General features: G+C 37.4%; 1 protein-coding gene across 5 annotated transcripts; it reads left to right on the top strand.

Moving 5' to 3' along the window:
- The first annotated feature begins 7 nt into the window (after window positions 1-7).
- Window positions 8-23,242, top strand: LUC7L3 (LUC7 like 3 pre-mRNA splicing factor). Of its 5 annotated transcripts, XM_060081824.1 has the most exons (13): window positions 9,428-9,494; window positions 9,741-9,918; window positions 10,592-10,649; window positions 12,416-12,455; window positions 12,929-13,073; window positions 13,428-13,502; window positions 14,809-14,913; window positions 15,870-16,031; window positions 16,430-16,713; window positions 17,231-17,391; window positions 21,026-21,166; window positions 21,272-21,377; window positions 22,736-23,242. In XM_060081824.1, the coding sequence occupies exons 5-13, from the start codon at window positions 12,951-12,953 to the stop codon at window positions 22,767-22,769; spliced, it is 1,191 nt and encodes a 396-aa protein (XP_059937807.1). In that variant the 5' UTR covers window positions 9,428-9,494; window positions 9,741-9,918; window positions 10,592-10,649; window positions 12,416-12,455; window positions 12,929-12,950; the 3' UTR covers window positions 22,770-23,242. The 5 variants fall into 5 exon arrangements, with proteins under 5 accessions (XP_059937805.1, XP_059937804.1, XP_059937808.1 ...); XM_060081822.1 differs by lacking the exons at window positions 9,741-9,918; window positions 10,592-10,649 and adding an exon at window positions 8-254; XM_060081821.1 differs by lacking the exons at window positions 9,741-9,918; window positions 10,592-10,649; window positions 22,736-23,242 and adding an exon at window positions 8-254 and having other exon boundaries at window positions 21,272-22,729.
- The last annotated feature ends 2,701 nt before the right edge of the window (window positions 23,243-25,943 follow it).

Here is a 25,943-nt window from a genome sequence, read left to right as displayed (position 1 = left end):
GAAGGCGTCCGCGCGGCGGCCATTTTGTCTTATCGGCTCCTGTTTAGCGGAGGCTTTTAGGCCGGGAGCGGGCCGGAGAGCTTGGCGACTGTGTCGCCGGCGTTTTCTTTGGTGGGTGCCAGGGCTGGTGGGAGCAGTCGCCCGAGGAAAGCACCATGATTTCGGCCGCGCAATTGTTGGATGAGTTAATGGGCCGGGACCGAAACCTCGCCCCGGATGAGAAGCGCAGCAACGTGCGGTGGGACCACGAGAGCGTAAGTCCCGCGGGCCTTGGGCCTGTGCCCGGGTCCCGTGGGGGAGGGGAGTGGAGTGGACTGGGGCCCGCCGGGGCCGCGGCGCGGTTTGGGGTCCGGGCCGCCCCGGGGTCAAGTGTCTGACCCCGTGGCCGGAGGGAGTCGGGAGGGTAGCCCGGGAGGGAGGAGTCTTCCTGGATCCTAGGATAAGGGATGATTTATTGTTGTTGTTTAAGTATCAAGGAAGTCAAAAAGACCCTTGGCAGAATTGAAAAGCACCTTAATCAGGCAGGGAAAGGCGGGAAAGGAAGAATTTTTTTTTTTTTTTTTTTTTTTTTTTTTTTTTTTTTTTACATCTATAGGCTGTGGAGTTTTCACTTCATTGTGAAATACGGGAAAGAGCAGATTCTACCGTTATTTGGGCTGAGCGACGTATTTAGACTGAAATTTCTGGCCAGCATTAGTGGTAAAAATCGTGACAGTATATTATTTTAGTAATGGTTCAGTTTCGACGCTTATATGGGGAAATAAAATTTTAAAAGAGGTCATAACTTGGTAGGGTTTACCGTGATTTACAAATATTGTTTGATAGCAGTACGGTCTAGTAAGCCATTCATGTAGATAATTGTCAAGGCATTTTCTTCACATGAAACTCATTTGATTCTCTTAACCCTGTAAGGGTAAATAATTATAAACCCAGTTTCACAGATGAGAGTTGAGAGGCTCACCCAAGGTCTTTTGGCAAGTTAAATGGCGATACTAAACCTAATCTTTGTGGTCTTGTTCACTTTCCACAGTTCTATGAAAGTGGCTCTCTGCAGATACCCTGATGGTTTTGAACGCAGTGTGTAACGTTTATTTTAGGTCTTACCTGAAGAATAGGTGTAGAATTTAATTTTACATGAGGTTGTAATCAAACAAGATAATTTAAAGGCAGTTACTAATCAAAATATGAAGGAATAAACAAATATGCCCCTTTTTTTTTTAAAGTTGCTTACTCATTTTAATCATAGGCTTTGGTCAGAATAAAATTTCTCTTTTGCAGTGCGGGAAAACAAGTTGGTGCTAGACGAGCCCTTTCAGTACCTTAAAAAATAAGCGTTTGACTAAAGTTGTGGGCGCTGCCTGATTCCACAGTAGTATGAAGTGTTGTGGTAGAATTCATAGAGTAACTGTGTTTTTTGCCTTGATTCTTTCTTTTCTAGGCATTTCTTTGTCACAGTGAAGTAACTTTTTCTTTTACCACTTCACTCAATAATCTAAGCTTTGCAAAAAGAAAAAAATGAACATTATGATTCACTTGATGGGCAAATAGGACATTTATCTATTTTGAATTACAGAGAGAAAATTCCTGTTGATTGCCTGCTCACCAACTGGAGCAGCCTGTGTCTCTCTGCCTGTTGGTTTTGAACAAGTGTTGTGGAGAAACTTTTTTTCCTGGTGGTATTTTATTGCCATATTCCATTACATGTGCTGGGTTTATAACATAAGTAATGAGGCTGTCAGAAAAGCAACTTAAGTTTTATGTCATCTTAGTTCAAGAAATCTGTTTTCCTTTCAGGGTTTTTTTTTCCTTTTAGTGCTTCTCACTGATGTAAACTTTTGGTGCTGTTAAAATATTTTATGCCTTTAATGACAAATTGCACTTCACTCTAGATTCAGGGATTCGAAAAAGTCAATTGCTGGTGTTTCAGATTCTTGTCTGCAAGGAAAGGTTGGTGTAGACCAGCGTGTATGGCCTCTTCTAAATAAGCAGGAATTACTATAGAGTTTTACAAAGCTGGGGAAGCTCGTGGCATCACTTCCAGGTCATTTGCGTATGTTGTTGGCTGTTAGTGCTAAAATCCTGGAGGAATGGACAACCTCAGTATGTACTGTAAGGGTTTCACCATCACTGTAACCTGATATTTCAATTTTTTATTTTTTTATTTTTTTGGCCATGCCTCGAGGCTTGTGGGATCTTAGTCCCTGACCAGGGATCAAACGCAAGCCCTAGTCGGCGAAAGCGTGGAGTCCTAACCACTGGACCACCAGGGAATTCCCCAAAATATTTTTGCATTCCTGTTCTATCTGGAAATTTTTCTTTGCCACACTTGCACTGGATGCAGAAAGCCATTTCAGCTGGGTGGGGTCCTTTTGTTTAACAATGAAATGGAAGCTTTACCTTAGTGTTAAACAATTCCTAGATGTCTGCATAAGACTGATCTCTGGAATTTGTTTTAAATGCAGATATCTGTACTTCTCAGGCGCCACCCCCCCCCCCCCGTTCTGATAGGTCTACATGAAGGCCCTAGAAATCTGCATTTTTTAAAATGGCATCTTTATGCATCTAAAGCTTGTGAACTACTGCTTCCTGACCCACCTCCTTAGTGTCAATACTAGGTTTTTTGTTTGTTTTAATAAATTATTTGTTTTTATTTTTGGCTGTGTTGGGCCTTCGTTGCAGTGCACGGGCTTCTCATTGTCGTGGCTTCGCTGGTTGCGGAGCATGGGCTCTACGTGCGCAGGCTTCAATAGTTGTGGCACTTCGGCTCAGTAGTGTCACTCGGGCTCAGTAGTTGTGGCTCGCAGGCTCAGTAGTTGTGGTGCACGGGCTTAGTTGCTCTGCGGCATGTGGGATCTTACCAGGCCAGGGATCGAACCCGTGTTCCCTGCATTGGCAGGAGGATTCTTAACCACTGTGCCACTAGGGAAGCCCAATACTAGGTTTTTAATTGTGAGCTAGAAGCACATGGGGGAAACTCATTTTTAAGTGAAGGATGCTTCTGTGATGCAAATTACTGACCTTTCACTTATTTGTAAAGATGTATGTATGTAACCACTATCAGGGAAAGTGCTTTACTTTCCAGGCCTTTCCAACTATTGTAGATTGTTACCTTTGGATCTGAGAGAAAGTAGTGTTCAACTAAAGTAGTTTTCAACTCAAGTCAAATCAGCTTTAATACTGTTCCAAGGATTCATTGACACACCCTCCTCCCTCATTGATTAATATTTTACATTTCCTTGAGATGAGTATTTTTGCATTAAGCAGTTTGCTGTGCTTTCTTAATCCTAAACAACCAGGGTAATGAGGAAAGCATATGATTTTAACTGCCTAGTGTGAGCACCTTTTGGTTAGTGTTCACATGCAAAGATTTCAGTGTTTGATAGAGAAGGCGTTTTTAGCCTTCTGATCATCTGAAGAGTTGAGATTGTAGGGAATTGTAAAGTTTGGTCTGGAGCTTTTATTATTCTATATATAAAAGGAACTTTGTAGTTCAAATTGAGGATTTTGTATTGTAGATCTCAACCCAAAAGTGAAATTAAGTGTTGACTTAACTCTGATTCTAATAATATGTAAAATGAGACTTTGTTCATAATTTATCAAATTCAAGTGTGCCCTCTTTTCAATGAAGTCTTAATAATTTATGAAGGGAATTGAAATAAATGTTCTTTTCTAAAATCTTCACAAATTGTGAGTAGTATTAGAGCTGAGGCCCTTGTTTTTATTGTTGGGGGAGGAGGTGTGTAGACAGATGAGCAGGAACCTCGTTTTGAATGTTTTTTATAAGCCTTGTTAAAAGTTGGGACTAAATGACATTGGGAAATAATTTTTTTTTTCTTTTTTTTTTTTGACATTGGGAAATAATTGAAGGCTTCTTAGTGGGAGAGAGATGTTTACTATCTCAGCTGCTGTGGAAAATTGATTAAAATTTTTACAAGAAATTGTGTAGGCAATAAAAAAGAGTGAACCATGACTAATTACTATGTTAGGAATTGATTTTACTATTATGTCCCCTCTGATTTAGAGTTGTTAAAATGATTTTTTACAAAAGTAAACTTGCTTTACTATAAAAGATTAAAATTAGAAATAAACAGCGAAAGTCTGACCTTGTCTCCCCTTCCTATTGCCACATTCCCCTGGAAAAGCTTAAAAATTTGTATGTATGTTTCCAGATCTTTCCTAGTAATTTACAGACACAGATATATAAGTGAAAGTTGTCATATAGTAATGTTATATAAGTTATAATATATACTTAACAACTCTCACTTATACTGTGGAATCTTTCCTCGTTGGTATATGTAAATCTCCCTTAGCGCTTCCCTGGTAGCGCAAGGAAGAATCTGCCTGCCAATGCAGGGGACACGGGTTCGAGCCCTGGTCTGGGAAGATCCCACATGCCGCGGAGCAACTAAGCCCGTGTGCCCCAACTACTGAGCCTGTGCTCTAGAGCCCGTGTGCCACAACTACTGAGCCCACGTGTTGCAACTACTGAAGCCTGCGAGACTATAGCCCGTGCTCTGCAACGAGAAGCCACCACAATGAGAAGCCCGCGCACCACAACTAAGAGTAGCCACCACTCGCCGCAACTAGAGAAAGCCCGCGTTAAGCAACGAAGACCCAACACAACCAAAAATTTAAAAAAAATCTACCTTAGTTTAACTATTTCCTGGTGGATATGTAGAGTATGTCAAATTCTTTCGCCATTACCAACCAATCCGCAATGAACGTTCTCGTACATGTAGCTGAATCATTTGTAGGATAGGTTCCTAGAAAGATAATGACTAAGTTAAATGCATATTTTACTTAGTCATTTTGATGGATGCTGCGAAATTGTCCCACAGCTCTAGTAATGTTTGGAGTGTTCCTTTTCCCAACAGAGTATCTAATGCCAGATTTTTATTTTTTTGAACTTGAATTTTATTTTCAGATATTGTTTTAATTTTTGACAGTTTGACTTTGTTTCTTGTGATGGAAACTTGGAATTAAAGTTTCCTAGTCAGATTCCTAAGATTGGTTGTATCTGCATTCTCTTAAGTGGTAGTGAAAAGTATGCTGTTGAGATTGAACTCTTCTGGTCTTTAGTGTTACCTTAATTTATCAAGAGAATCACAATTATGTTATGAGAATTCTGCTTCCCCTTGCCACCTTTGGTTATCAGACTGCTAGGTCCATGATGGACATTTAGTAAAGACTTGCTGAGTCAAAGACTATTAATATTTTTAGTTAAACATCCTCAATCCCTGGGAAGGGTTAAAAGAAGCAGTCTAAGTAGCTAGAGTTTATTGGGTAGAATAACAAATGTGTTGATGTTCCCTTTCTTTACAACAGTATCTTAAGGAGAATTGGAGAGTGGAAAGAGCACACAAAAGAATTAGGAAAATAGGTTTTGATCTCTATTTTGTAAGTAGCTAGATGCCTTCAGGGCAGGTCATGTGGTTGATCTCAGTTTCTCATCTCCAATGGAGTGATTGGACTAAATTATAGGTAGACCTGCTGGCATGCCTTATTTGATCTACATAGTACCTAAAGACATATTTTAAAAAGTAATGGGTAGTATTTAAAAAACCAGACTTATTTGCCCATTTCTCCCAATTCAGTAAATGGAGAGTTTAAATTGTACAGTCCCACTGTGAAATACTTATTGTCTCCTTTTTTTGTATTGAGGACACGAGGCAGAGTTACAGCCTGTAGTTTTTCACAGTTGAAAAGGGGCAGCCACGATTCAAACTCTGCAGTATGTTGCCTCTCCAAGCATACCTATTTCAACTTGCCTATTTCATACTCTGCTATGTCTGTCTTTTCGTGTTTCCTTATGCCTAGAATGTCTTGTCATTCCACTTCTGAACTTAACCAGTTCAAGCTTCACCACTTGACATTCCTGACTAAATTCCCGTCTGTTCTAGTGATGCATGTACATTTTAGTTTTTGTGTCTGTCACTACTAAACCGAGCTTCTTGAGGAGTGAGTCTTAACATGATCTTGTATTGATACTTCAAGCATTGCTTTTAGCACATAGTGTTAAATGATTGTTGAAGTGCCATTTTCTACTTTTTAAAATTAAATGCCATTTAAAATTAAAATTCCATGCAGTACTTACTAGATATAAGTGTGTTCACTCACGTATATTATTGGAAAACTGACATAGTATGTTTAGACTTAGCATTTTGACCACTTAGAATGTACTATATTTTGGAAAACTATTTACGTAAATAAGGCTTAGAGTTTAGAATAAAACTTTATTTATTTTATTTGTTTATTAGTTTTGGCTGTGTTGGGTCTATGTTGCTGTGCGTGGGCTTTCTCTAGTTGTGGCGAGCGGGGGCTACTCTTCGTTGTGGTGCACGGGCTTCTCATTGCAGTGGCTTCTTGTTGCGGAGCACGGGCTCTAGGCGTGCAGGCTTCAGTAGTTGTGGCGCGCAGGCTCAGTCGTTGTGGCGCGTGGGCTTAGTTGCTCTGCGGTATGTGGGATCTTTCTGGACCAGGGATGGAACCCCATGTACCCTGCATTGGCAGGCAGATTCTTAACCACTGTGCCACCAGGGAAGTCCTAAGAATAAAACTTTAAATAGCTCTGAAAATCAGGTATTTTAGTTTTAAAAACCAGAATTTATTACTCATTTTATGACAAACCTTGAAGTTAGTAGTCATCCCCACTTTTACAGATAATTTAAGTCATACGGTATGTGGTAAATCCCAGTTCAGATCCAGGTCAGCTTGATTTTGGTGATAAATGTTATTAAAACTAAGATTCAATAAGTACTATTGGAAATACTTCCAAAAAGATTTCCTTCCTAGAAATACTCAAGTTTGTATTTGGTTATATTTAAGAGTCAGGAGGGACCATAGAGATGTTTATTCCTTTTGTTTTAATGAATAGTAGTCTTATATTTTCATATGTACTTGAAAGCAAAATGCATAGTGATAGTAATAATAGTAAACTTTCATACTTATGAGGGCTGAATGCCAAGTTTAGTTTTAAAATTAAATAATATAATTTAATAATATAATTAAAACCATGTAATTTGTAGCTATAAATAATGGTAAATGCTGGTAATAACTATTATTAACCTATTTCATATAACTATTAAAATTGTGGGGAATTTGTTAAATAATTTTTGGGCCCTTGGAACCAAGGTTAATAGTCTGAAAGATAAGTAGCATACCCTCTTTGTCTCTGTCCTTCCCCCAAATGAAAGAGATCCTTTTTTTTTTTTTTAATTAGTTAATTGTTTGGTTGCGCCGGGTCTTAGTTGCGGCTCACGGGCTCCTTAGTTGTGGTTCGCCTGCTCCTTAGTTGTGGCATGCAAACTCTTAGTTGCAGCATGCATGCGGGATCTAGTTCCCTGACCAGGGATCGAACCTGGCTCCCTGCATTGGGAGCACGGAATCTTAACCACTGTGCCACCAGGGAAGTCCCCTGAAAGAGATTCTTAAACTGAATGTTGGCATTGGTATTTTGCTGATACACTTAAAGTGGACGCAAAATTTAACAAATCAGACTTTTTAATAATTAGAAAAGTATATAGCATTTTAAAACATTAATCATTTGCATGTATAGAGTCCTCTTAAAATTCAGGTATAGTTGATTTACAATATTATATAAATTTTGGGTGTACAACATAGTGATTTACAATTTTTAAAGATTTTACTCCATTTACAGTTACTGTAAAATATTGGCTATATTCCCTGTGCTGTACAGTATATCTTTGTGGCTTATTTATTTTATACATCATAGTCTGTACCTCTTAATATACTACCTCTATTTTGCCCCTCCCTCTTCCCTCTCCCCATTTGTTTGTTCTCTATATCACAGAGTCTGTTTTATTTTGTTGTTATTATATTCACTAATTTGCGTTTTTTTTTTTTTTTTTAAGATTCCACAAATGCATATACAGTATTTGTCTTTCTCTGTCTGGCTTATTTCACTAAGTATAATCCCCTCCAAGTCCATCTTTGTTGTTGCAAATGGCAAATTTTCATTCATTTTCATGGCTGATTAGTGTTCCATTGTTTATATATACCACATTTTCTTTCTCCATTCATGTGTTGATGGACACTTAGGATGCTTCCATATCTTGGCTATTGTAAATAATGCTGCTGTGAACATTGGGGTGCATGTATCATTTTGGATTAGTGTTTTCGTTTTCTTTGGATATATACCCTGGAGTGGAATTGTTGGATCATATATAGTAGTTCTATTTTTATTTTTTGAGGAACTTACATATGGTTTTTCCACAGTGGCTGCACCAATTTACATTCCTACCAACAGTGTACAAGGGTTCCCCTTTCTCCACATCCTCGCCAACATGTTATTTGTGGTCATACAGAGCCTTTTTAATAATTTAAAATCGAGTGTTAGAACTTCTAAAGAGAAGAAAATGGTACAAAGATACTATGACATATGGCTACATATAACAGGATAATATTGATATAAAGCTAAATCTGTTTAGACATGATTTTTGAATCTCATTGTTCTTTATGAGACCTTTCTTTATAAGACCTTAGTTCTTCTGGACACAGCTTATGGAACCACATTGCTTCAGACAAGTATAAAACAATTGACCTTTGAAGCAAAAAACAATCTATTTCAGATTTAACATCCAGTTCTAAGTGTCTCGAAAAAACTCATTCAATCTTAAATTTAGCAGACCTTTTCTATCATATGTTATAGTTGTACATTGAAAATTTACCCCATAACAATGAAGTGTTATATGAAGGGAGATATTTTGGAATTTTGCTTAACAGGTTTTGGTTTGCAGTGTTATAGGATTAAACATAGGATAGAGCAGTCTTGGAATATATCTGAAGGAGTTACAAAAGTACCAATGAGAGAGAAAAGTCGGTTTTATGTTAATAATTCTTCCTCATGCCATAGAAATCACTCAGTAAAGTGCTGGCATGTGTGAAAATATCCACTACACCTTAGGGCCTGTTGTTACAGGATCTCTTTAAGTGAAAATACTGAACCAGATTGCTTTAAATAAGTGTTATTTGGAATTTAGGCAGTGATGTCCAAATCTTAGTCCACAAATTGGTTCTGGTCTTTAACAAAGTTAGAACAATAAGAACAATGTGTGTTTTTAAGTAAGAATAAAAAGTTATCTTTTTTCTGGATGTCTTTATCCAATATTTTTTGTTGCTCGGGAGTAGGGCAGTGATTTCTAATACTGTAATAGAAATAGGAAGTAATTATAGAAATAGAAAATGCTGGTAACTGTCAGTCCTGCATTTCTTGTACTGGAATCCAGGAGTCTGAAAGTCATTAATTTACCTAACTAAATGGCTTAACAAATGAAATTATTCTTAAACTTACTTGGTTGAAAGATGAAGATCACGAAATGAGAAAATAGTTATTTGGCACCCTTTTCTGGTATAGTTCTAAAACCGAACAATTTCAAAAAGTTAAATTACCTTTGTTTTTCTTCACTAGGTTTGTAAATATTATCTCTGTGGTTTTTGTCCTGCGGAATTGTTCACAAACACTCGTTCTGATCTTGGTAAGTAAATGTTCTGTGTAACTTTTATCGAATTTATGATTAAAGAGAAACTGATACTTTATAATTTTGAAAAGAAGTTTCCTCTTAAAGGTTTGTTGATAAAGTAATTTCTTTTCTGGCTTAGTTTTTTGAATGTATTAATAAATGTCAGTCTAATTAAACATGGTGGCTTAATTGAATATACATATCTATTTCCACTCCCTCCTGAAACCCCTCCACTAAAATGAAAATTTAAAAACAAAAAAGGTGTAAATGGAAGAGTCGAGATAACATTAGAGATGTCAGCACATTTTTGGAAGATGACAAGTGGATGGAAGAATAGCAGAGAAACCTGTACCCTAAAAGCCTGCAGAAGGGGATATTAAACAGAAGAAAGAGTTTGATCAGCAGAACCCTGGACAGGCTCAGGATTTGGAGGCATCAGGTACCATAGAAGGCAGAGTTGAATCATGGGGCTGAAAACCAGAGATTAGACTAGTTCAGGGTTTCTCAACCTTGACATTTGACAGTTTTACCTGGAAAATTCTGTGTTTGCAGGGGTGGGAGGGGCTGTCCTGTGGATTGTAGGATGTTTAGTAGCATCCTTGGCCTGTACCCAGTAGATGCCAGTAACATCTCCCAATTGTGACAACCAGTAATGCCTCCAGGCATTGCCAGATGCCCCTGGGGGCAAAACTGCCCCTTGTTGAGAACCACTAGTCTGTGTGGTCAGAGCTGTGCATCTGGTGATTCTGTCTCCCACCCTTACAGTCCAGGAGACCCCAGGGGGTTATGTTCTGAAGAAATTGGGGTAAAGAGACTCTAGTTCATTTGAACCACAAAATGCAAAAAAAAAAAAATTTCATCATTTTTTTCTCCCAAGGATGGTACATAACTAGTATCATTCTAGAAACATTAACAGCTTGCCCTAAAACATTAAGAGCACATTAGGGCTGGATGTATCTAGATACCGGGAGTAGAGATACAGGGCAGGGCAGTAATGAACAAAGATGAGACTATAAGAGATTAAATGAGTCTGTATTCTCAATAGTGAGGTTTTCCCATTCCCCTCCTCTGCCCTGTTCCTAGAAGGATACAGCCAGATGTTTTTTCCCCAGGCAGAAGAGAAGAGGATTCTTTAGAGAAAGTGAACAGTTCCAGAGAAGTGATCTACAGGTACTGACCCTTGGGGAATCTCCTAAAAGAAAGTCTTGCTGCCCAGATTTTCGTATGGTAAAGCCCGTTAGTTGACAAACCCTGCCTGAGCATACCAACTTCGAGTCAGATTTTGGAAGTGTTTTGCCAGCCAAGGAATACCAGTCAGACATTTGAAGAAAACCTTCAAACACAAAAGATTAACCAAAACCAACAGAAAAAAAGAATTTAGTGGAATATGGTGGATAATGGGGGGAAACAGAAGAAAAAAAATTTTAAGCCATAACAAATTTAGTATCCTCAGAGAAATAAGAGAACATATCAGGAGGAATAGGATGCTGTATAAAAAGGGAAGTTTTGAAAAACTAAGAAGAGTTCTTAGAAATTAGAACTAGAGAAATCTGAAATAAAATCGGGAAAGTTTTGAGGATAAAATAAATGTGTGGAACGTTGATAAAAAATTAAAATTTGAAAAAATTATATCAGTCCAGTCCTCTAATAGCTAATTAAGAGTTCTAGATAGAGAAAACAGAAGGGAAGAAATTTTAATATTGCATTACTAAAGGACTTTACCCTTTAGATTGAGTGAGTCCTTCAAGAGCTCGGTACAACAAATGAAAAAAGATCCACACCATTTGGAAATTCCAGAACACCAGGGGTGAGGGTGGGGCACATAGGATTATCAATCAGGATGGCCTCAGATTTGTCAGGATGACACTGGAAGTTGAAGACACTGCAGAAACACCCTCAGGATTCTGAATGAAAAAATGTTTTTACTTAGGTTAGCTATATAGCCAAACAGGAAAATGTGAGGGTGGAAAATAAAGGACATTTTCAGACATGCACGGTTTCAACAAAGTTATCTACCACCTTTTCTCTGGAAACTCATGGGCATAAACCAAGAAGGAGAGAAATAAGAGATCCAGTGAGCTTCAGTACAGACCAGAAAAGGAATTTCTAAGGATGACAACTCTATTAATGAGCTTAGAAAAAAAGCAACCCAGGCTGAAGCAGGACAGAAAGCTCATGGAAGAAAATAAAGCTGCTTGATTATCTGAGGTATTTTGAATCTTGAGGGAGATTGATATTGAGATAGTTTCTTATAGCTGAGTTAAAGTGTTTGAGATGAATTTGGAAATAGAGACATAGAAAAGACTAAACGAAAGAATTCTAGTAAGTTTATCAGAAGTGTCATTATAATGCACCTTTTGTTTGACTCAGCAGTCAGTGTAGGACTTGCATAATCAAAATATAAGCACTGAATGTTTATTTAACCTAAATTTTTGATGCCTAAGATAAACCAAGAAAAAGCAAAATAAGCATAAAATTTAGAAATATGGAGGTAAATTCCAGAAGATACAACTAAAAGGGTCAAAATTGGTTGCCTTTTGGAGATGGTAAGGGGTAGGACTAGGGTGCTAGTCTTTTACTATTCACAGAGACTCGAAATTAATAAAATGTCGCTGGTGGTTCAGACCAGTGGTCTGCCCTCATCCCAGCTTTCTTCTTGGTGGCAGTAAGGGACAGTTTTCTCTTTCCTCCCACTCCCTCTCTTTTCTTCTCTTACGTAGTTCTGCGTTACACTCATCTTGAAGACTAAGGAGAACACTTTTCATGTGCTTACTTGGGTATGTTGCTTCATGCTTCAGTAGAGGCTTAATTTAGGTGTCTACAGACTACTCAGTGATTAAATGGATCTTCTTTCCTTTTTTAAAAAAGAACTTTTGTTTTAGCAAGAGAAAAGTTAACTTCAATAATTTATACCTTCATATTTCTTGTTCTTTCAGGGCCTTGTGAAAAAATTCATGATGAAAATCTGCGAAAACAGTAAGTTACCTTTTGGGGGGGGTCATCCCCCCACCCCCCATCATTATTTGGTTTAAAGGGGACAAGGATTGAAGAAATAATTGAAATTCGTGTAAAATGAATGTCAGACAGAGGTCCTGTTCATTAGTTGGGGGTGGTAGAAAGTGATGCAGCTTTATGTAGTATCACCGTAGGAGTACATACTGTATGCCAAGAATAAGCCTAAGCATTTTTTTCTATATCACATTTGTTTTTTTTTGTTTTTTTTTCTTTTATTATTATTTTTTGGTGGCTCCTTACGGCTTGCAGGATCTTAGTTCCCTGACCAGGGGTTGAACCCGGGCCCTCAGCAGTGAAAGCACAGAGTCCTAACACTGGACTGCCAGGGAATTCCCTATACCTTCAGTCTAAATGCAGTAGTAGTCCATGAGATTAGTTAAGATAGAATATGATTTGGAAGGAAAACAGTGCTTGTTTATTTTCATTTTCATTAGGTATGAGAAGAGTTCTCGCTTTATGAAAGTTGGCTATGAGAGAGATTTTCTGCGATACTTACAGAGCTTACTTGCAGAAGTAGAACGTAGAATTAGACGAGGCCATGCTCGTTTGGCATTATCTCAAAACCAGCAGTCATCTGGGGTGAGTATGAAATTAGTTTACAGTCTTTGTAAAGTGTCCTTGTTCTCTGGAAACCCAGAGACTTCCCTAGTGTTGAAACTTGTGTTCAGGTTCATTCATTACTTTGTATTCTTTTAAAATTTCAGTTTTTATTAGTAAATGTAATATTGATTTTGCTGATCATAAGGTTTTGATCTTAGATATCAATAACTGACAAAATATGCAGCTGATTAACAAAAGTTGAGGTAATTGAGTTACTATCCTTGTGATTCAGCATTTCAGTTATTAAATAAAATATTAGGTATGGTATGTGAGAGTTTGAATGTCTATCTCTGTATTTTAGTTGTTGATAATACATTCTGTTGTCTTCATTAGGCAGCTGGTCCAACAGGCAAAAATGAAGAAAAAATTCAGGTTCTAACAGATAAAATCGATGTACTCCTGCAGCAGGTGAGAATTGTGTGCATTAATGTCAGAAAATACTTGGAGTAGACACTTAACCAAAGAAGTTATAAGGATGGCAAATAAATACATGTAAAGTTGCTCCATGTCATTAGACATTAGGGAAATACAGGTCTACAGTGAGATGCTTTTTGAACACCTATTAGAATTGCTAAAATTAAAAAGACTGACCATATCAAGTGTTAGTGGAGAGCTGGGCAAACAAACTATCTTACACTGTTGGGGTATGTAAAATGGTGCAGCCACTTTGGAAAAAAGTTTCTCTCTTAAAAAGTTACAAGAGGCACCACGAGCCATTCCACTGCTAGGGAGATGAAAGCATATGTTTACACACAGAGTTGTGTACCAGTGTTTATAGTGGCTTTATTCATAATAGGCAAATAACACCCCAGACAAACCTGGAAAGAACTCAGGTGTGTGTCAGTAGGTTAATGGATAAAAAAAAATGTGATGTATCTATACCAGCAGTCCCCAACCTTTTTGGCACCAGGGACCGGTTTCATGGAAGACAGTTTTTCCACAGATGGGGGTGGGGGGATGGTTTTGGGATGATTCAAGCTCATTACATTTATCGTGCAGTTTATTTCTATTACTGTTACATTGTAATAGATAATGAAATAATCATACAGCTCACCATAATGCTGACAGGAGGAGGAGCTCAGGTGGTAATGTCGGCGATAGGGAAGCAGCTGTAAATACAGATGAAGCTTTGCTCGCTTGCCTGCCGCTCACCTCCTGCTGTGTGGTCAAGTTCCTAATAGACCACGGACCGCTATTGGTCCAGGGGTTGGGGATCCCTGATCTATACAGTGTGATACACTATTCAGTAATAAAAAGGAAATAACTACATGTAACAGTGTGGATGAATCTTAAGATAATTAGGTTGAGTGAAAGAGGCCAGAGCCCTACAGAAGGGAAAAAATGTGCATGGTTCCATTTAAATAAAATTCTAGAAAATGCAAACTAATCTGTAGTGACATAAAGTAGATCAGTGGTTGCTTTGGGAGGAGATACAAGAAGAGGCAGGAGGAAACCTTCTGGGGTGATGGATATGTTTATTATCTAGATGGTGGTGTTGATTTCATGGGAGTCAAACCTTATGAAATTGTGCACCTTAGAAATTTGCTGTTTATGTTCTGTCAAGTATTCATAATTAATGCAGGCTTCACTAAACAAAACCAAACAAAAAGACCCAAAGCAACCGCTAACTGCTAATGAAGCTTGGGGTAAAAAGAAAAATACTTGAATAGTGTGGTTAGAAAGATATCCTGACTGCTTTTTAAATTTCCCTTAGATTGAAGAATTAGGATCTGAAGGAAAAGTAGAAGAAGCCCAGGGAATGATGAAATTAGTTGAACAGTTAAAAGAAGAGAGAGAATTGCTTAGGTCCACAACGTCGGTGAGTAGCAACCTCATTTTGATTTACCCAGGCTGTTCACTGTGAATTACTAGGATCTATTCCGATTTGAGAACAGTTTTCTAATGTCAGCAAACTTTATTTTAAAGGGCCACATAGTAAATATTTTAGGTTTGCAGGTCACAAGATTTGTAATATAAAGGCTCTTATATTACAGAAGCAGCTTTGAACAATATATAAACAATTGGATGTGGCTTTGTTCCAGTAAAACTTTACAAAAACAGACCTCTAGCCGCTGGCTTGTCAACCTGTGCCTTAGATCATAAGTATTAATTTGGGCCTGGGTTTTATTTATTTTTTGTTAGAACAAATTACTCAGTTTGTATTTACCTTAGTACAGAATTGGTATATTCTTAATAATACCTTCTACTTTCTTAACTTTCAGTTAGAGAATATAATGTTTGGATATTGATACATGTTTTTGTATCAATGTATTTGATATGTCTTTGATACAATGTATTTTGTATCAGTGTATGTATTTGTACATACAAAATACATGTTTTGGATATTGATGCTAGAATATAATTGGTCATTGGTTCCCAAATATTAAAAGGATATGTTCAGATTATACTCAGTGAGTTCAATTCCTTAATGATTTTGAAAAACATTTTTAATATGGAGTCCACATCTTTAACCTCTTGAACCAAGCGAGAAATGAATTCAGACTAAAATAGGTAGCTTTTTCGAGGTGGTATAGGTAGCTTTTTCTTTGTTGGAGTTGAGGGATGGGGTCTCAGTACTTTTTGGGTGATGTGGAAAGTTGATTGCTGCTGTCATGCTTCCTCTCTCTAAAAGTTGCTGCTCAGTATTATGGCTTTGAGGAAGTGGAAAGTAGTTGACAAAATTAAGAATCTATTCTAAATGTTAAGTACTTTTGGGGGGATTTGTTTGTTCTGTCTTCCTCAGATATTCTTATAATAACTGATTTATCATTTCAGACAATTGAAAGTTTTGCTGCCCAAGAAAAACAAATGGAAGTTTGTGAAGTGTGTGGAGCCTTTTTGATAGTGGGAGATGCCCAGTCCCGGGTAGATGACCATTTGATGGGAAAACAGCACATGGGCTATGCCAAAATTAAAGCTACTGTAGAAGAATTAAAAGTAAGTTTCTTATAAACATGTATTTTAGCTATAGCTAGTACTTCATTTTAGTGTGGTTAAAAATTGATCACATAGAGATACAAATCTCTCGTTGATATTTTTGCTGACTGTGTTATTTGAGGTAGTGATAATCCCTATAATGTTTTGCTATTCATTAGATTAGCAAAGCACTTTATTTTTTTTTTTACTCTGTATTGCCAGGAATTTGGGAGAAAGAATATTCCTGAGGGTTTAGTCAAATAATATCTTGTGTACATACATGGTGTTGAGATTTCTCCATTTCACTTTTAGGGCATCAAATTCCATAAGTTGGTCTAAAAATGCTTCACATTAGGTAGCCATTGTTTGACAGTGTCTTTATATAGTTCTAAAAAAAAAATCAAACTCTGTTTCCTTAGGAAAAATTAAGAAAAAGAACTGAAGAACCTGATCGTGATGAGCGTTTAAAAAAGGAGAAACAAGAACGAGAAGAAAGAGAAAAAGAAAGGGAGAGAGAAAGGGAAGAAAGAGAGAGGAAAAGACGAAGAGAAGAGGAAGAAAGAGAAAAAGAAAGGGCTCGAGACAGAGAAAGAAGAAAGAGGAGTCGATCAAGGAGTCGTCACTCAAGCCGAACTTCTGACCGAAGATGCAGCAGGTCTCGGGACCATAAAAGATCACGAAGTAGAGAAAGAAGGCGAAGCAGGTATATTGAACACATGAAACAGTGCCAGACAGATAGTGAGTGTGCAATAAACAGTAGTAATTACTAGTGATATTCCTTGGTACTTGACCCTTTTAAGTCTTATTAAGCATGAGGATGGATTATGAGAGTTGAATCTGAACGAGTCCATCTTCCAGGCAACTTCATTGCTATTTCTGAGGCAGTCTAAGGAGGTTTGATGCAGTCTTATTAGGAAGTCAGTGTACTGGATGGTCTTTTAAGTGCTTCTCTTCTCATTGATTCTGAGAAGACATTTAAATTTTAAATTATTTTGGGTAGGCCTACCTATTTGAAAAATTGAAGTTAGAAGGATTTTCAATTTTCAGTTCTTAAGATTTCTAATGTAAATATGTTTTAATAGTAGATTCTATTCTTTTGCCTTTAAGGGTAAGTTTTGCTTTTAATCTTGTTATTTATTCAACAGTACGTAATTCTCCAAGGTTTTTTCTCACTGTAATATCAGCTGAAGTTGCTTTCCTTTTGTTTCAAATTATTTAAGAAGCAGAGATCGACGAAGAAGCAGAAGCCATGATAGATCAGAACGAAAGCATAGATCTCGTAGTCGGGATCGAAGAAGATCAAAGAGCCGAGATCGAAAGTCATATAAGCACAGGAGCAAAAGTCGGGACAGAGAACAAGATAGAAAATCCAAGGAGAAAGGTTAGTTTTTATGAGAACTTAATTTATTAAGAGAGTGTTTTCACTTTCTTGTCTCCCCACCGACTCACTTTTCTTCAGACACAGGCAGAGTCCCACTTCAAGCTATACTCATTTTCACTTACGATGAATACCATTCAGTAGGAGACAAGCATTATTCTTCCCTCTCCTGCTCTGATTTGTGAGAATGACAGTTGGCCTGGTGTTTTCGTAGAACATGTTAAAGTCACATCCTTCAATTGATAACTTGAAGGCTTATCATTTAGTTTCTTCCAAGTATTGCATTACCTTTTAGGCTTATTAAGGTGTAGAATTCTTGGTTATTGGCAACTTTTTTTTTTTTTTTTTTTGGTACTTGCTGCAGTGTTCCATAATATGTCTTGCAGAGTAAATGTACATTACTGCATTGGTGCTCATGTACAGCATTCATTTAACTCAGTACTTCTAAGTTTGCAGTAGTTGAATGCCTTACATGTGTCTTACTGTGTTTTTTATTGAAGCAACATGCTCTTTCCCCTCTACTTTTTCCTTTGGTTTTCCGTGGCATTCCAGTAGCTGGTTCACTGTGCACTCTTAATGGACATTTTCGTTTTGTCTTTGGCATGTTTTCACAAGGATATTCTCATCTTTCAACTTAGCCTTCATTGAATGATAATTCTTTTAATCATGAGGGTCGCCTTTCTGCGTTTTCTTCAGATTCTTTGTGCGTCTGTCATGTTGTATTGACTGGGCTGTTCTGCTTTGCATGGTTTTCAGGAATGAGAGGAAGGGCTTGTTTCTAAGTTTCTTGGCTCTGCTTGTTCCATCCTGTTCTGCCTGTCTGTGTCCATGTTTGATCACCAACATAATATGTGTGCTCCTGTTTGAATTTATTATATTAGATGTGTATGTGATACTCATTTTCTTTTATGAAACTAGTCTATGGTTTTTGTGGGGTTTAACTTGAGTTAGGAAAGTAGCAGCACAAACAATGGATTTTTTTTTTTGTCTTTTATTTTTCCTCAGATAAGTGCACCTTCTCTTTTTAAAAAAATATTTACATATATTCGCTTTTTCTACAACATGGAGCAAATGTTAAAAAGTAGGAAACAGGGTAATTTTTATTTTTTTATTTTTTTATTTTTTTTTTTCTTTTTGCGGTATGTGGGCCTCTCACTGTTGTGGCCTCTCCCGTTGCGGAGCACAGGCTCCGGATGCGCAGGCCCAGCGGCCATGGCTCACGGGCCCAGCCGCTCCGCGGCATATGGGATCCTCCCAGACCGGGGCACGAACCCGTATCCCCTGCATCGGCAGGCGGACTCTCAACCACTGCGCCACCAGGGAGGCCCACAGGGTAATTTTTAAAACTTGCTGTTGTGAGCTTTAGTATTTGCCATTTAAGTTCAAAAATTACTTCTGTGATTCAAAAGACAATTGATACCAAGAGTTAACTGACTATATTAGTTTTAAGAAAGCTTCACCCAACCTTTTTGCAAGACTTTCTGTATAATGTATTTTGGGGATGATGGGTCAACTCTCAAGAGCCAGATATGGATGTCAGAGATGAAATTAATCACTTCTCTCTGAGAACTAAAGCTCTTTGCTGTATCCTCATTTGTGACACTTAAAATAGTTGCATTGGTTCTCGGACAAAAGCTAGCTAGCCTTCATAACTATCTGGGATCAAAGTTGAGCAATAAATGTCACTGGTCTGACTTAAAAACAGTTTTGAGTAATTTCTAGAGAGAGCAGAAAAGATGAGTTGAATTGCTAAACTCTGATCCTTATTGTAATGATGACATCGTGGGATATAATCAAACTTTTGTTTAAGTAAAATAAGCTGCATTGTGTTTAGATTATGGACAAACAGGGATTTTCCTGGTGAGATGTGGAGGAAGGAGTGAAGACTTGATTCAGAGAAAACTCTGCATCTGGTCCATCTTGAAAGACTGGGTATATGCCACTGTAGATGTATTTTAAACGTTGGGATCTCTTTGAGAAGTGACATGATTTATTGGCTTTTGAAAATACCGTGTGGCCAATTAGGCACTCCTGTATAAATAACTGAAGGCCTGAACTTTTGAGGTCAGATATGAGCAGTAGCAAGCATTTGATAATGGCGACGAATAAGAGGGAGCTCACTACTCCATGTGCTGTAACGAAAGCACTTTATCTGACTCCACAAACGAAAAGTGGTTTCTTGCACAAACCTATCTTTCTTAACCACCAACCAATTTAGGGTGCTCTCTTTGTCAAGAGAGGTTCCTTTTTTAATCCGTAGCCCTGAAGTCCACCACACTTTGTGGATGTCCTTAGGACTATTAAGATCTACCATATTTATATAGGGCAGAAGATAAGATTATTGGACTGACTACTAGTCCTCTACGGGGCAACAAGACGACTCTTCCTCATTGAAGCTACCTGTGCACCGGAGAAGCCCATAAGGCACAAAGGGAGGACTTTCCCACAAGGTCAGTTAGAGCACACTGTACTGGCGCAGTTCTCATAAGTGGACAGACAGACGTGAAGCAAGTCCTGCAGTCAGCTATTTGGACGTTGCTTCGTGCATTTTGCAAGTGTTATGGACTGAATATTCTCCTTCACATAAGATCTTCAATTCTTACGTTCTTTGAATGAGTGCCCCCCCACCCCCATACCATATTTTGTTTTCATTACCATCCCTCTCCCAGTTATTTAATGTTGTGTCCTAACACTTTGTCTAGAATCTTAGAGGGTTCTGCTTCTCTTAAAACCTCTTTCTGTCTTATGAAGTACTCTGCTAGACCAGCTATTCTTAACTTAGTTTTAAGGGGAAGAATAATTTTTCCAGAAGGTTTGTGTTGATAGTTTGCTTTAACATTTTCTGTAGAAGTCTTCTGTTAGGCAATACTTGGAACTGAAAAACCTAGAAAATACTTGCTCCAGGTACCATTTTTTGCCTCTAGTCTGGCGTTTCACCATTCCAAAGAAAACAGAAGGAAAAGTTGACTTTTTTTTTTTTTTCCATCCTTTATTTGCAGCTGAGTTGAACTTTAATTCCTCCTTTTGGAAAAACAATTCTGAGATGGCACATACGTTACTTTTATTAGCAAAGCACAGAAGTTCATTCAGTATTTGGAATGGGATTTAAGATCCACCTTATTTTGTTGGGCTTGTCCCTCTTGGGTATTCAGATGTATATAGGTGTAAGTCATCTTTTGCATTTAAAAATATATAGTTGGAGAAACATGCCTATAAAATGTTCACCTTTTTTCACCTTTTGCAGTTACTGTTTTTACTTTTTTAACTTAATTTACTTCACGTGAACAGCTCTTTGTACTATCTTTCATACCTTTCCCATTGCCTTTTGATGTTCTTTACCCCAAATGAAATCTACTTAAGTTTGAGATTCTGCAGTGACTTGGTGTTACGTGTACCTCTCACCAGTCTGAGAATTTGCCCACTATTTTACCTTTTGCTTTCTCTAATTCCCTGTCCTGCCCTCTCTCTCCTTTATAAATTACAAATTTTATCCCTTTGATAGATTCATCAAACTGTTACTTGCAGTCTATGGGAAATGATTGTCTTTTCATCTCTCAATTGTTTTCACTTTTCAAAGCGTTATGTATGTATTGTATTTTACTTTAAAATCCACGATCAATGTCTTCTTTTATGGCAGAAAAGAGGGGATCTGATGATAAAAAAAGTAGTGTGAAGTCCAGTAGTCGAGAAAAACAGAGTGAAGACACAAACACTGAATCAAAGGAAGGTGATACTAAGAATGAGGTCAATGGGACCAGTGAAGACATTAAATCTGAAGGTGACACTCAGTCCAATTAAAACTGATCTGATAAGACCTCAGATCAGACAGAGGTAAGTGTATTGTTTCTCACTTTGATTAGGGCTTTTTGTTACTGTTTGACAGTGCAGCGTAAGTATGCACAGATGAAGATGGAACTAAGCCGAGTAAGAAGACATACAAAAGCATCTTCTGAAGGAAAAGACAGTGTAGTCCTGCAAAACATTTTGAGGTACATTGTTTTGTCTCAGCTATTTTGTAGCAGACTCGTGCCCCCCATTAGTGTGCCTCTTTGGAAATTATAACCCAACGTTTGTAATATAGTCGCCATTGAAAAGTTAATTATCCTTTTTTTAGGGATTTTGCTGTCATTTCTTGTTTTTTTTTTTTGTTTTTCTTTTTTTTTTAATAAAAAGGTTGAACTGTTTTTTTTTTTCTTTTTGGTATTAAGTCCATCTTGTGTTGGTACATTGGCAGAGACATATGCTTTAAGAACTTAAATATTTCTGAGGCACATGTTGGACTACTTTGTTTTAATTAAACTGCTGGTATTTCTTTGTCAAGGATGTTCTAGTTTTTTGCTTTATTGCCTTGCATTCTAATGCAGTTTGTTCTGTAACTCGAGAGCCCGTAGCATTGGATTGATGGAAGTGTAGGGTTTATGAATTATTGCAGCTGACTACCATACCTCACACAGCGTTGGTGTTGTGAGCGGCCCATGAAAAGCCAAATTAAAAATCAAGGATTCAGTCAAACTAAGCAGGTACTCATGCCAGGTACTCCTTTCTCTACCCACATCCATGTTTGAATGCTGTTGCCTGTGATCTTTACGCTTAACTGTTGTGTATCTTTTTTTGTTCTTTACAAGAAGCACAGAGGGGTTTTTTGTGTATTGCGTGAAAACTTACAATGAAATGTTAACAGAATGGAATTCTTTTTCAACTGTGTGTAGGGATGCAGTGGTGCCCAGAATTAGATATCTTTAAAGAATTTTAAATACAATAAACACTTCATATTATTCGCCTTGTTACATTCAATGCAATTCTCAAGTCTTTAAGAGGTATGTGTTTAATATTTCCTACTGTGTAGGAGAATTTGCAGTCAGCCATAGGTATAATAGGAGTAAGCACTGGCTGATACATTTAAAGCAGCAGTGAATAGCAAGGACAGCCACCTTCAAACTGAAATACAAAGAACTGATGAACCATATAGAATGAATTTGGGTTTTTAAAGAACTATTAAAAGGCTTTACAAGAGTTCTTAAAACCTGTAAACTGTTCATTCTTTGGGCTAGTGGCATGGGATTAAATATTCCTAATGAAAGGAAGTACCAATTAGTTGATTTGTCGATGACATTCCTTTTCTAGGACAGCAATATAGTGTTAAATTTGTGTGAGCCATTCACACATAGGCAGGCATACACAGGCATATGGCTTTAAGAGACCACACTGATGCCTTGATAATTTAAAAGAATACAAACATTCCATATACATATATTAATTAGCAGTTAATGACTGGGCCACTTAGTCATACAAATTTGCCTTTTACATGTTGTCTAATTATCATTTTTCCCCAAATTTTGCCTTGTAGGAATACTGTTAGAAGATTTTTGGAAGAAAACTGAAAACGGCATAAAGTGAAGATCGACATTAAAATGAGGTGAAAGAAAACTATAGTGGCATAGAAAAAGTATAAAGCTCAGTTAGTTGTTTTTGTTTTTTTTATTAAAAATTAATTCAGGACTGATGTGACCTACCAGATTTCAGAACATGTATTAATAGCATATATATATGCCACTGAAAACTTAGGTCCTGTATCATATTTTTTTCTTTAAGACTTTTTAAGAAATATTACCTAAATATGTGGCTTGCTCAGTGTTTAATTGCAAGTTTTCATTCTTGGACTTTGAAAACGAGATTAAACGTTAGTATTTGTGTGAATCAGACTAAGTGGGATTCCATTTTTACAACTCTGCTATACCTAGCCTTTGGATTTAGAAGTGAAAATAAAGTATCTCTGACTTTCTGTTACAAATTTGTCTCTGTCATTGAAAAGTTTTAGTATTAATCTTTTTCTAATAAAGTTATTGACTCTGAACTAGTCCCTTGTTTTAAATATGAGATACGCTGTTACTAGAGATGTTGGTGTACAGTTTTATCTGATTTGTTCTGTTTAAGACTAATTTTTATAGAATTTCCACCATTTAAATGTTTTAAATAATGGTGCTTCAATTTGGGGTAGTTATGAATACATTTGAATTATGCTTTTAATAACGAAGATATACAATGAACTAGAATATATTTTTACATCCCTGAGAGATTTCTTTAGTAGAAAATTCAAAATGTCCTGACAAATACTATCATCCTCCAGCTATGAAATAATGATGTAGAAGAGCATTTCAAGAACTTTAAACTAGTTTTTGGTCTTAAAATCCTGTATCAAGATTTTTTTAACCTGGTCTTGTTGGATTATAAATGTATTTATTTCTGTGTATGGGGTGTATGGTACATATAACAAGGATTTTACTTTACTTATCCTTATAACGAGGATTTTACATTACTTAAGGTAATGGGGATGTGGGGGGATCGTGTACAGCAAATTTGGCAGCACGTTTCTACCTACAGCCAGCTTGTGACTGTAAAAATATCAGCTCCAGCTACATATACCGTGGCAGTTCTCTGTGCTTTATAATTTTCAGATATTGTCATCAGTTTGTAGGTGGGGAAACTTGCGTTAGTGCATTACGTGACTCACCCAGTGGCTTACGGCTCCATGTTGGCGGAGAAACTAGCACCTGGAATCTAGGTCTCTGCCTTGTGGTCCACTGCCTCACTGCTGCTGCCACTGTGTTCATTCTAATAGGCATAGTGATAGGCTACAGAATTGACCAAACTACCGTCCACCAAGCTTTGGGAAATAATGAAGCTGCCACTTCGGAGGCTTTGTATGAGCTAATGCTATGGGGACGGAGCATTCCTGGCTTACCCAGCTAATCCTGGAGATGCAGCGGTAGATGGATGGGTTATCTCTGAATTTGTCAGAGATGATTCATGTGAGGATTAAGGTAAGATAGGAAACAGTCTAACACACAGTTGACCACCTCCCAAAGAACTGCCTTGTGTAGTTTGACAAGATTGTGGTTGTAGGAATAAGGGTCATAAAGTGATAGTTGATTCTATTCTATTCATATTCTATTACTAAGTATGAAAAATAGAAGAAATTTACTTAAGTATTAAGGTACTTAGTCGTTAAGGTGTTAAATCATGAGGGTATTAAAGTGCCAGCTTTGTTCTGTTCTGCCTCATGTAGAATCAGTAGCTAACTTACTTTAATGAAGTACACTAACCAAGTTCATGAAGTCATCATCTTCATCCCCATCTGTATGGATCACTATTGGTTAATGTAGGATTTGAGGGGGAGGCCTGGTCCCTTGAGGTGTCCATGACTAAGGTCTGGCCTTAGTTGTGGAGATCTAGAAATTGGGTCACACCCAACACCCAAAATGATCAGGCTCAAGAGGAAATTATTCTTACTAACCAAATTCACAGAATCCAATATAGAGGCCATGTGCTAATTTACACTAAGAAATACACATTTCTGTCATGTAGACCAAAAAGTTGTCAGTTGGCTTAATGCATCTCTTTGAAAAACCTTTAAGGGGAGCCAATTTTTATTAACTAGAAGATTACTTGAGAAGATTGGAATCAGCAATCAGGGTATTTTAATTTTGGAAAATTTAAGACACAAAAGTAGGAAAGTGTAGTTAACTTTTATTAAAGTCCATCACTCAGTGGCCATTCTTACTCTTTGTGTGTGTCCCCTGTCATTTTCAAGTAAGTCTCAGACATACTTAATTTGTAAATATTTCTGCATGTATCACTAAAAGATAAAGAACAGTTTATTAATTAAAATAAATTGGATGAACTTTTAGTTGGTCAACTGTAGTACTGGTCTGGTAGCTTACTTTCCATTGTGCCTCTCAAGGGGACCTGGTAATTGAGTCTGCTGTTGTGGTATCCTCCCTTCTGCAGTGTAGAGACACTGCATCATCGCCCTTTTTGTTCAGACATTTTTTCTTCAAACAGATCATAATACAGTAATTTCTCAGTTTAAATTAAAACACCTTTCTTGCCTTCTTGAGCTGGTCATATTGCCAGCCTAGAGACGTGTACCTTCTTTCCTTATAGCATTCATTACTCACCTGCAGGTGATCTGTCTGGGTTCTTCAGTATAGTTAGTGTCACAGAGGATAACCAGCCCTACTTCTAAGGTCTGAGAACACTTTGCCCGTATGTAGGTTGAGTTCAGCTACCTGATTAAAAGTTTCTAGAGATGTTAAACCTGAAAAATTTAGGGTGAAAATTTTTTGAGCTTGTGTACATTCTTTGCTTTTAAAAATGCATTGTAGATGAGCTGTGCGAATGTTTTTAAACATTCTAAATGTGCATGAAACAAAAAAAAATACTTGAGAATTGTGTATATTTTCTGTGGGATGGGACTTCATTCAGGGTTGGCTTTCAGGTTTGAGTTTGGACTGATTTTTAGTTTATGAAAGAACCCCAGGTGACTGCTTTTTAAGAATTCTGTGTGACAATTGTAATGCTTGTATATGGTTCAGAAAAACAACCGAAGTGTTCAGTGATCTGTCTCTCTTCCACTCCTGTCCCTCTCTTCCTCCTCTACAGGAGCTACTCGTGTTAAGAATTGTTTTTCCAAGTGGTTTTTGTGGGGAGGTGGGGGTGAGGGATGTAAGCATTTATGTATGAATCTTTTAGGGTATATGATAGTATAGTGTACG

This window comes from Mesoplodon densirostris, chromosome 18 (genome assembly GCF_025265405.1).
Source record: "Mesoplodon densirostris isolate mMesDen1 chromosome 18, mMesDen1 primary haplotype, whole genome shotgun sequence".
In the NCBI taxonomy this organism is placed as follows: domain Eukaryota; kingdom Metazoa; phylum Chordata; class Mammalia; order Artiodactyla; family Ziphiidae; genus Mesoplodon; species Mesoplodon densirostris.
Note: the sequence above shows the minus strand (reverse complement) of the source record. Positions and strands in the feature narration are given on the sequence as shown.

Bases quoted from the DNA above. Each gene is read 5' to 3' on its own strand.
- LUC7L3 (XM_060081821.1), top strand. From the start codon at position 156: ATGATTTCGGCCGCGCAATTGTTGGATGAGTTAATGGGCCGGGACCGA. The intron at 16,032-16,429 runs GTAAGTTTCTTA...CTGTTTCCTTAG, and splicing joins CTACTGTAGAAGAATTAAAA to GAAAAATTAAGAAAAAGAAC. The intron at 21,167-21,271 runs GTGACACTCAGT...ACTGTTTGACAG, and splicing joins TGAAGACATTAAATCTGAAG to TGCAGCGTAAGTATGCACAG.